Source organism: Stegodyphus dumicola, chromosome 2 (genome assembly GCF_044657685.1).
Source record: "Stegodyphus dumicola isolate Sdum_Otavi_A_Nest chromosome 2, ASM4465768v1".
In the NCBI taxonomy this organism is placed as follows: Eukaryota; Metazoa; Arthropoda; class Arachnida; order Araneae; family Eresidae; genus Stegodyphus; species Stegodyphus dumicola.
This window is the reverse complement of record NC_140769.1, coordinates 260,076,048-260,088,470: the sequence shown is the minus strand read 5'-3', so window position 1 is coordinate 260,088,470 and position 12,423 is coordinate 260,076,048. Positions and strand designations below refer to the sequence as shown.

At 30.0% G+C, this 12,423-nt stretch overlaps 1 protein-coding gene across 2 annotated transcripts in view; it reads left to right on the top strand.

Annotated features, from left to right (window-relative positions):
* LOC118186893 (WD repeat-containing protein 47-like) overlaps nucleotides 1-12,423 on the top strand; it is a 136,426-nt gene that overhangs the window by 111,142 nt on the left and 12,861 nt on the right. For both annotated transcript variants that reach the window (XM_035357060.2, XM_035357061.2), the window contains exons 6-7: nucleotides 2,720-2,890; nucleotides 11,592-11,732. In XM_035357060.2, the coding sequence (XP_035212951.2) occupies nucleotides 2,720-2,890; nucleotides 11,592-11,732 (312 nt within the window). The remainder of the gene's footprint in view (nucleotides 1-2,719; nucleotides 2,891-11,591; nucleotides 11,733-12,423) is intronic.

The following is a 12,423-nucleotide window of genomic DNA, read 5'->3' as shown; positions in this document are numbered from 1 at the left end:
TTGTAAACTTTGAACATTGAATAAAAATCATGTGATAAAGTGAAAACAAACTAAATAAAAATTATGTATGTGATAAAGAGAAAACATTTTTGTTTGGTTAGAATTTTTTTTTAATTTTAAAATTTTAAATTATCTGCATATCAACATGAAAAAAATTAAATGTTTCATCATTTTTAAACTAGTAGGATACAGGATTTAATTTTTTTTCTTAAGTTGCTAAACAGTCAATACTATTGATATCTCCTGATGTATGAGAAAAATAGCGTAGCATAATTGCACTGTGTTGTTTGTTTTTTTGGTATTGTTGAGAGTAAGTAGTATGTAGGTTAGGTAGGCTACCACTAGTAGAAAGTGTGGTAGCCCACCTAAGGAAATATTTGATTAAGTTAATAGTTTAATGGTGTGTAATAGTGCTTCTCTTGAACTTAACGAAATAGATGAGCAGGGTGTGTCAGCCTATGACATTGGAGAAAAAACATAAAATATATAACAAGCTATGGCTAGTATAAATTTTGCAATGATAACTGCTGTGTTGTATGAATAGAGTCTACTTTAACATTACATAAGGTCTGCTGGTGCTTGGCTACAATTCCACGCATTGCTTCATAGTAAATGCAGTCCGGGACACTCTGATGAATTTCTACTCTTTGACACTTATTTCTACTCTTTGACAGTTATATTGCATGACACGTTTCCATGAATCAATCAAATTGCCGCACCATGCTTCAGAAAATCACAGCTGCTGGCCATGTCGATAACCAGTGCTACACACACCCAGAATAGGTACATGGTAGAAATATCTCCCATTCACTAAACCGATTGATGAAATTCAATTTGCATTTTTCATGTCTTAAAAGCGCAACTTAGGATATATATTAGATTTATATATAGCTTATATTGTTCAAATATAGGTATTTTGGCACAAAATTCAACTTTCTCTTAAATGACATGCCATTTTTCAATATTACAATTCTGCAACTCATATTATATCAAACTGTCAAGTTTTGTAAAAATCGCACGAGTAGTTTTTGAAACATTAGCTCTCAAAATTTTAGCTCCTCAGTGTTAATTGAATATGATATATATTTATTAATCTTTTTTTTTTTTTTTTTTTAGTAAACTTACTCAATTCCTTCTTCCAGAATTTGAAATTTATGTTCATTTTAAATAAATTCGCCCATTTATTGATTTATTTTTTAAATTTGTATTTTTAAATAATTTTTTTGAATTTTTCGAAAAATTTTGAATCGTAACCTATGAAATTTTTGCCATCGTCTTAAAGTAGATGTATTTCTAAACATACCTGAAAAAAAATTAAGAGTTTTTTATTGAAAATATGCTAGGATATACTTGAATTTACATATTGGCACATTTTGAAATTTGGCATATTCATTACAAGCGATAATAATGTCAAATGAGGTTTACGCACTTTGTTAAACATATTTGAAAGTGATGAACGTGATGTTTTTTCCAAATCATGGACAATGAAAAAAAAAGGAAAGGAAAATAGGTTGCTATAAATTAAGAAGTTTGCCAAGTGAATTATTTGTGGTGCAAACTTAAAAAAATACAGCAAGATAAATTTTTTAATTTCTCTGTAAATTTCACACCAAATTTTACAAAATTTTAAATTTAAGTGTAATTTGAGTTGTAGAATCAAAATATGGAAAAAAATTCGCATGTCATTTCAGAAAAGTCTAGTTTTGTGTCAAAATACCTGTATTAGAACAGTTGCTATATATAAATCTAATATATATCCTAAGTCGTGCTTTTAAGACATGAAAAACGCAATTTGAATTTCGTCATTTGCCCAGTAGAATGGGGGAGATACAGAACTGTCCCCCCCCTCCACTTTTTTGTTGTTGTTGTTGTTGTTGTTGTTGTGCAGTGTACATTAATATGATACACAGTGTTGGAGTCTGTTGCAATGTTATATAGCTATGGAATTTTCACTTCTTCAGCCGTCTGCAGATGCAAAGGAAATGCAATTTTCCCAACATTTCCCATGTTCCAACATCAATCATCAAGTTATTATGGACTATACTCATTAAATGTATATCCTTCTTGTCTTTCCAATTCACAACCTCATTTTTTTCTCTTTTTCTGCTGAGTAGATGTTGAAGCCATCTCTCACTGTCTTGTATCTTATGTAAAATGGCGCAAATATTCCTAAAACCCAGGGGAAATTCAATTAGAAATAGAATGCCTGATTATTGCTGCCCTCTAGGAGGTATTAGAACAAACAAAAATAAAAACTCAAACAAATAAACATTTAGAAAGCGTTTTAAACATTTAAAAGTTTTAAAATGTAGAAGAACACTTGAAGCATGTTACGGCCACCCTGCAGAAGTTTCACTTGAATGCACTAGATGCATTATGGATGACGAAGAGGTTAAAACTAGAAAACCGGAGTAATTGTTTATTTTTATGATATTTTTTAACATAAAAAAGACATAAAAATTGGAGTTTGAAAAACATTAATTCACATTAATAATTAAATGCCATTGTGATAACATTCTTATCCTGACCTATAAAAATATCACGTCTCGGGCATAGTTGATCAAAAATTATTTTGAAATCAAGCAGTCAGTTAATTGAGACCAATCAACTGATTGGCATCATGCATTTTGTATAATGTGTGTGCTTTATATGCATTAATAATGCTCAATATATCCAATAATAATTATGTATATGTTATTATTGTAATCTTTTTTTATAGCCAGTGAAGCAGAATTAACAATGCATGATGGGACTGTCCGAGATATGTGTTTTATTGAAGACACTTCAAACAGAGCAAGTTTATTAATTAGTGGTGGTGCAGGAGATTGTAAAATTTATGTAACAGATTGTGAAACTGCTACTCCCTTTCAAGCCCTTTCTGGACATTCAGGTAATATATTATGTGATTTAAATGAAAAAAGTGTTTTTAGAAATATATCTGTTGAAATTTTATTCAGTTATCTGTATTTAGATTTTTTATCCTCTTCCTGTGGGTTAGAGTAAACTATATATTCAGCAGAATTATGTTTCATATTAGAGTGAAACTTCTCACAGCTATCACTTTCCTTAGATAATCACCTCTGAAAATTAGCATTACTTCTGAAAACATAATTTAACATCACCGATCATCACTAATAGCCATATTCTCTGAAGTGACTTCATCTGCAAAACATCAATATGATCTGAAACTGTGAAAAGTTATCTTAGGGAAACTTCATTTTATTAATAAATTATTGCTTCCTGTACTTTTTCTGGTCAAATTTAATTTCATATTTCCAAAATGGAGTTTTATTAGCATTATTTGCTGTTACTCAGGCTTTTATTTCGTTTAGTATTAATTCTGGGTTATTTGTTTTCAGTTTCACAGTTTTTCAAAATAAGGTAAAGAATTTTATAAAATTAATTTTAACTTGTGTAATGGAAAGTGTCATATATATATGTGTGTGTATTTAATGTCATGAAATTTAGTTCATAGAAGATAATTTGATATGAGTGCTTGGCGAGAGAAAACACCAACTATTTTGTGGTTGTGAGTGGGTTGAAGTTGAAGATCACTGAAATATCGGATCACATATTAAAAGATGATGGGAACTTTTGAAAAATTACAAAATCACTTGATAATCCAAACATGTCTTTATTACTTGATAATTATTCTGTGTCATGGCACAGCACAATAGGGTCAATCTGCACTCAAGAATTTTAATTGTAATGCATTACATTCTTACTAATAAATAGATGCAGTCAAGCAGGAGTCCTTTATCTAGCAAGCATAAGCATAAAAAAAGACAGTTGTAATAGTTGCAGTAATATTTATAATCTCAGAGTACTTAGTTTTAATCTTACATAGTGATTAGGAAAGCATTTTTGCAATGTGGTTTCTGCAGGGAAAATGTAGATGCCTTTAAGGGGTTGTACTTTAATTGAAAATTAGTAATTTAAAGATATGTTGTCAGTTTGTTATGTTTAATTTGTTAATAAATTTCCATCACATATTTATATTTACATGTGTGCACGCACACACACACACATATAGATAGATATGTATAAAGGTAGCATTGTAGGCAATTCACATAGATAAAGAAGTCCAGTTAGTAAAAATATCCATCGTGCTTTAATGCATTAAATACAAAATGTTTCTTGTATGCAAAAACCGAGAATATATTTGAGAATAAATATACTAACTTGGATCACTGTATGATCCTATGATCTTTTAGTATCTATTATGTGATTTCTGTAATATTTTGTTAATACTTAATATTTAATATTTATGTTAATATTTAATAATGTTAATATTTAATAATGTTATTTAATTTATGTTAATATTTAATATTTATGTTAAAGGTCCTATGTTAGGTAAAATAGTGCTTGTTATTAACTTTTTATCTGGCTCCATAAAACTATTATATGTAAATAATGCTACTTAGATATTATTCCGTCGACCAGCCAAGTAGCGCAATTTAGTGCCAATTATAGACGACTGTGACGTTTTAGAAAGCCGCAATAAAAGTTGATAATATGTAAGTACCAGAATAATAATTAAATTGTTGCATAAACTTTGCATATCCCTTTCATATATGGAGCTTTATTCATTATTAATGTTTTATTCATTGGATATTTTGCTTTTGGGGAGAATAATAAAAAGAATTAAATTTTGTATTTATTGCATGCTTATATCTGTAATGCTGAAATTGTTTTTATTCTATGCATTTGAATTCCCATAATTTGCAAATGTCTGTAATTCATAGTCATTTTTGGGTGTAAATTAAATTTTGGTATTTAGAAAATTCAGCTTGCTAAATTAAACAATTTTTTCTTATACAAATATGCAAATAAATTTTTTAACAAAAATACATTGTATTTCCAGCATGCTTTTCTTGATCATCTGAATTTATTTTATTACTGAAGTTGTGTAGCATTTTTTATGCTTGCATCAAAGCTCATTTTATACGTACATTACTCACATTACTCGTTTTACAGTAAACCGAGTTCACGATTCTCTGTGAATCTTTCATTTTACACCTTTCTTTTTGGATTTTGCTTTCTTTTAAAATAGATATTTATGTGATTAGCATATGTAAAATATTTATTTCTATACAACTTTTTTAGACACAAAACTGCAATTTGTACAGAATTATTTATTCAAATGCAAACAGATTTTTAAAAATAGCACTAATAGAAGTTTTTCTGTTGTCAAAAATAGAAAGCTTGATAAAGGAAAGTGGGTTGAGAACATTAATAAATCCAAAATTTCAATTCTAACAGTTTTTTTTTTTTTTTTTTTTTTTTTTTTTTTTAATCTATTTAGTTGTGTTTGTAATTTAACTTCCTATGCATCATGGATTGTAATAGCAGAATCAGCATAGGAGTTAAATTTAAGGAAAACTTAGTGCAGGGATTTTAGTAAGCAATATATTTATTTATGTATTTAATTTTCTTTCGTTTAAGAGCATAAAAGGCACTTTGAAAGTAATTTCCCTTATAAATATGCTTTTTTTAAAAAACATAAAATGCTTTGATATATTTTTACTAAAGTTTGTTACTTTCTCAAAATATTTCTCTCTCATTTATCCCTTTTTTTCTCCACTGCATTCTTGCCATGCTGTGTCTTTATCTTCTTCCTATATGTTGCTATTGTTCACTTGTCTGACCTGTATTCAGCCCAAGCTCACGAAATTCCTCGTGGCGAAGAACGCAAGTTTACGCCTGTTGTTGGCAACAGTCTTGAGCACCTTACAGGTGACATTGCAGTTTAGCTCAGTTCTGCCCCCAATTTTGATAAAAGGCACCCCAGGGGGACAAGTCTGAGGGTCTCCCACTGGAAAATTCCCTAATCTGCATAACTCTTAGGCCCGAGATATACAGTTTATCATAATTTTACTGTAGTGGGAACTATGTGTCTATAAATTAAGAAACCATCTGTAACTATTTTTTAGAAAAACTTTATGTATACAAAATTTAAATTTAAAAAATCCGAGATCCAGACTCGTCAGGACTTTGTCGATTCCGGATTTGTTATTTTTTTGGATATTAGATCATCAATTTAAATCTAGTGAGATGGCATGCAGAAATTATACAATTGAAAATATGAAATCGTGATTTATGAAATCATTTATGATCTAAAGGATATCAAAATTTACAAAAAAAAAAAAAGCTTAATATTTATTTGTTTACTTTACTAAACATTTCTTTCTAATGTAAGTTTTTGAGTTGCTTTGTCTTTTTGTGCTAATATTTTCCCTTTAATTCTATAAACAGCCATAATTTCTTTTTCAGTTACAATTCCACGGTCAAGTCCTGTAATTGCTGTGTCCAGAATTCCAACTAACTTGTTAATAGAAAATTTTTGGTTTTCAATAACCTCTCTGTCACTTTCTTCATTATCGTTAGTGGTATTTTCTGGATCTAGAAACCATATTACAAATTTTGCCGTCTGTTGCTTGATGCTTGGGGCATTGTCATTGCAATGTGAAACTTCTGTTATATTATCTTCATTTATTACTGCTTCTCCGTATTTCTTTACAAAATCCATTAACTGGAAAATTTTACCTTTAGTTTGCTATATCTGAAAACCTTCAAATTCGCAGCTATCATCTTCATCATCCTTACCATGAAATATGGTAACTGGCCATAAATTTATGCCAAGCATTTTTTAATGTATCTGGAGACACCTCCTCCAACGATTCTGCAATGCTAAACACAGCAGATTTTATGGTAAAATATTTCAAAAATTCTTGAATAGTCTCACCATTATTCAAGAAATTTAACATGGATTTAAAAAATGCTACTTTATATTTGCATTTCAGTGTGCACACTATTCTCATATCCATGGGCTGAATGACGAATGTACAATTTGAAGGAAAGAATAATATGGATACATTATTTTTCACTAAAACTTTAAGAAGTATGAGCTGAACAGTTGTTTACAATCAGACCTTTTTTTGCATCATCAGGTAAACCAACTGAATTCAAATGTTGCCAAGCCTCGAGTATAAAATGATTTTCAAACCAATCATTCATTAATGCTTGTGTCATCCACACTGTTTTATTTGCAACATATATTACGGGGAAAATCATCATTCCTTTAAATGCTCAAAGCCGTGTATATTTTCCAATTACGAAAAATTTGCACTTGTGCATTCCTGTAGCATTTGCACATGCTAAAGTTGTTAGTCTCGCTTTGGAATCTTTGATACCATTTGGAGTCTTTTCTGTAGAAGTTGCCAAGGTATTTCATGGTACATATTCCCAGAAAAGACCAGTGTCATCAGTGTTGTAAATTTGTTCTGGAGATAATTTTTTATTATTTATAAGTTCAATGAATTAATTTGCAAATAAGTCAGCAGCTTCGGTATCAGCTGAAGCTCTTTCACCTGACATTTTTAATTGCCTTATACTATGGCGATTTTTTAAATTTGGTTAACAACCTGTCGAATATGTGCACTCAGTTTTTAATTTTATTTTTTCGTGAAATATTTTGGCTTGAGCCATTAGCATTGGACCTCTTAATTGCACGTCCTTGCTAAGATGCTGTCTGACCCGTTCAGTCATCACTTTGTCATGATTGTCACTTGTCAAAACGAACAATTTTTCTGCTATTCATTGCAAGTGGGCTGTCGGAATCCACAAAAAATTCAAAAGGTTCTTTTTCTTTTTTTCTTATGCCATATACAGTTGACATACTCCTCGCATAATTTTTAGATGGATATGCCTTAATCCATTTTTTGCAACAGTTCCACTTTTTGTTTAATTGACATCGAAACATGCTTTCGATTTGTAGATCATTTTCCAGCTCCAGAATTAGAAACTCTTTTTGACATAATCGAAAGTCCAGCTTTAATTTTTATAAAATTGTTGTAATAATAACAGTCTGCAAAAAATAATATGCTGGATTAAATTAGAAGTTTAAGGAAGCGCAGTCTGCTACATTAACTGAAATTCCTTAGAATCAGTAAAGATAATTTTAGCCTAGCTTAATAGTGTCCGCTATACATTATTTGCTATGTATCATAGGATTGCAGCTAAACTTTGTCTTGCTTCTATCACATATTGAATTAAGCTTGAATTGTATTAGTGTAGTTATTTATTATACCTACGTCTATTTTTTGCATATGCATAAGACTAATCTGAGTTCTGAATAAATAAACTTCCACGTACACTTAAGGCTTATCTAGAACCGGCATTAGATACCACATGATGCAGTCTCTGCAGGTCCTAAATTTTACTACGAAGTTCTAAATTTTTGTAACCCCTAAACTTTGGATCCCAGTGGCTTCTCTAAATTATACAAATTCTGTCATGCCTTAATCTTGCCGCTTGGTTCTTCTCCAGATTCTAAAAATTTTGTCTTCCCTGAATACATAATAGCTGTATAAAACGCTGTCCATATATAGCAGTTATATGTTGATATTAAATTGGATCATATTAACAATACCAAAATCTTGTGAATACTACATGTGTCACCTCAACAAATTAGAGCAATTATGGTAGGCAGAGAGAAACAATATGTTTGTTAGGTTTGAGTGCTTAATATGCTAAAGAGCCAAAACATTTTGACCATCTACTCAATAAATGCATTGCACGACCTTTGGCCTGAAAACATTGCAACTGAACTTGGCATGGATGCCACAAGTTTTTGGTAGATGACTGGAGACAGGTTATATCAAATGTCTAAGCAGCAGTCACGCAAAGTTGAGATATTCTGACCTAGTGATGTCTGAGCTCTAAGCTGCATGACATTCCAAATGTGCTCTATTCAGTTAAGATCTGATGAGTTAGGTGGCCAGGAATTAAGTGGAATTCATCCTTATGTTCCTGAAACCAGTCCAACACAATTCGAGCCTTATGACATGAGACATTGTCCTGCTGGAAGATTCCATTTCCACAACTAACGCTGCCAGAACTGCCCATACGAACGTCTTCCAAAGCATAATACCACCACCAGCCTGTGTATGACCTTCTACACAGGAGGGAGCAACTATCCATCATCATTTGGAAGATGGTGTACCCTGACATGATTTTGCCAAGCATTTTTTTCTACCATTGATGAGATGAATGAGAAATAGTGATTCATCTGACCAGGCAACTGTCTTCCACTTATTCATGGTCCAGTCTTGATATTCCCAGGCTTACTGTAGGCATAGTTAAAATGATGCTTTGTCAACAGAGGCACGCAAGTGAGACATCTGCTGCACAGTCCCATATCGAGCAATGTAAGCTAAACTGTGTGTTCTGATTTTGCTGTACCAAGTGGGACAGTCTATAAAATCCTTTTTCTTTGATGATGTGTAGACGTCCAACACCTTGGCATCTACTGCTGGTTTTATCATCATTTATCCACTTTCCATAAATATTAATAACAGCAGATTGTGAACAACCTACCAGTCTTGCAGTTTCAGATACTCATTCCGAGACTTGGGGCCATTACAGTCTGCCTTTTATCAAATTTGCTTAGATCAGCAGCCTTTCTCATCACGAGACTTGGGGCCATTACAGTCTGCCTTTTATCAAATTTGCTTAGATCAGCAGCCTTTCTCATCACTCACAAAATAAGTTCAAGAATGATTCCTTACAGCAACTAAATACCATTTCCACTTAATCATGTGTGCTGCACATCATCCAGACGAGTTCATTGAAGAATGTGTGGATGGTCATAATGTTTTCACTCATCATTGTAAAATGACTGCTAAGCATATGTGCTATTTTTTTAACTTTATAATAGAGATTAACATATAAAAATGTTCTTTTGGGAGGGATCTGCAGATTCTTTGTAATTCCTATGATGTATATGTGTCCTCTCAATTTGGCTCACCATGGGCCACATGTAGCACTAAAGCAGTTTTATTTAACTTGCAAAGACATTTCAATCATGTATTTGTCACAAACAGGTTGTCAATTTCAAAGATTTCAAGATTTTAGTTATTTGAAATCCAAATTTGCATCATTTTCATTTCTATTGAAAATTATCTGCAGTAATGCACTAGAAGATCTATAAATGGAATTAATTAATTTACAAATGTGATATACATTTTCAAAGAGTTGTTAGCTATAGTTTAGCACAAGTTATTTTGAAATGGAGTAATTTAATTGCTGTATTATTTACTCCTAAATGACCTGAGGAATAAATACTGTCTGAAAGGGCAATTAAAAAAAATAAATTACTAAAGATGGAATAAAATTCGTTTTGCACCCAGATGAAAAATCAAAATATAGGTTTGACACAAAATTGATAGAAAATGTATTGCTCATTTATTATAAGGAGGGAGATTTTACATCAGATAGTTCAAAGGCAAATTTTTAAATGTTTGTGATATTTTAAGTCGAATTTAGGGAGAGGGAATGTTGTTCTTATTTTCTAACTAAGTGAGAAATAGGATTTGAAAATTGTTAGAAATTTAAGTTTAAGCACACAATGCTATAATAATACATGGAAAATATAAGCTAAATAATATTTTAAATACTTTAGTAGGTAATGAAATTGGAACATCTATAACTGTTTAAACAGCAGCTGTATATATAATTCTTTAGCAAAAGAATTTTAATTAAATTCAAGTAAGAATAAACTTTTTAACTGTTCCCTTTTCCGTGTTAAAATTGTTTTATACTGTTTATGTTGCCTAAGAAATTTTTTTATTCTTGTTATTGGCTTAAAAAGTCTATTAGCTTCAAAGATTTTGTGTGGTTTCACTTTTCATTCGCGTTTTGTTGCGTTTGGAAACACGTATTATTCTCTCATGTTTAATTTGTCTGTTATTATTTAGCAAACTAAACTATTTAAAAGCAATAGATGCATATCTTTTTTTTTTTTTTTTACTTTTTAATCTAACTGATTGAAATAAATATGTATTTAATTAATGATATACTATATAATTAAAAATATTTTTATTGAACCATATTACATATTTTGACACTTTTTGAATATACAGAAGATATGTAGCACTTCCATGTTAGTTAGTCTAAATGCATATTCATCTAATATCATATAAAATGTTTCGCTATACCACCTGAGCCATGTCTATTGATAATCTCTAGTGGTAAATCATATTAAACTTTAAAAGAGCCCTTTTGGGCAATTAATAAAATCTGAACTCTTTCAGATTTTATTGTATTTCACTTCCTCCCCTTTTTAGTTTGAAATTTATTCTGCATAATAAATTTTGAATCGGGTCTTATGTTAGCAAGATTAATATTTTATAAACTAAAAATATTTGCTTTTGCTACTAAATAATCTTAAATATTTTTTATGGTCCAAACTGCTGAATTTTTGTGCTGAAAATTTTTATTTTTGAATTCATTTTTTCAAATATGCTTATTTGAACATCTTCAATTTTAATTCCTAACAATTATTATTTTTTAAATAAGTTGCTTGAAAGTGGTGTAATTTTTTAAATACAGTACTGCAAACTACTGCGATTCCTAAAATTTGCAACTCCCTAATTTGAGGCTGAAAAGTAGCTTCTGTTGCCATATCATTGAAAATAAGCACTGTTATAATACAGTATATATAATTTAAAACTATTCTTAATAATGTATATGACAAGATTTTATTATGTCAGTTCATCTCAGTATAGATATAATGTCTCATATTTTTTCAGGTCATATTCTTTCTTTGTATACATGGGGTGGTGCAATGTTTGTAAGTGGGTCTCAGGATCGAACAATCAGATTTTGGGACTTAAGAACAAAAGGATGTGTCCATTTAGTCACACCTCCTCCTTTATCTGGCTCAGGACCAGGTAATTAAATATTTATTTTTGCAAGATTCATTATAGTTAACAGTAAAAATGTTTTATAAAATAATAAACAAAAACTTAATTTTTATAAAAATTGTTTTAAGACTTTAAATTTTTAATTTTATACTGTGTTACTACTTGTGAAAATTTGGTTAGTCTACAAAATTTCTGAAATGCTTTCTCATATAACTGTGTATTATTTTTAATAAAAGCTCTATAATTGTCCTATTTATAATTGGATTTAATTTATTTTCATTTATTAATTAAATTACCAGGACATAAGAAGTACAATATTTGTGTGTATGTATAGTTTCTCTGTAAGTGGTTATGAACTTTTTGTAGTCTTTCAGCTAACTATTAATTATATGGTATATGAATTTAAACATTAAAATCTAAAGTTGTAAATTAGTAATTTTTAACCAAATAAGATATGAAGAATTAAAATGTATCTTTAAATATTTTCAAAAGTTGCAATAAATTTTGTTTAATTATATGAAGTTATTTAATATTTGAAGCTCTTGTACCTAAAAAGGTTTCAGTGTACTTTTCATATTTAATTTGGTATTGGAATTTTTATTTATACTTTAAGTACAAAAATACAATTTATCAGGAAATTTTAATGAGATACATAAAATATTTATCAAAAAGCTTTTGAATAGTGTCCAGATTTTCAATTTAAATTTTAAGTAATTCT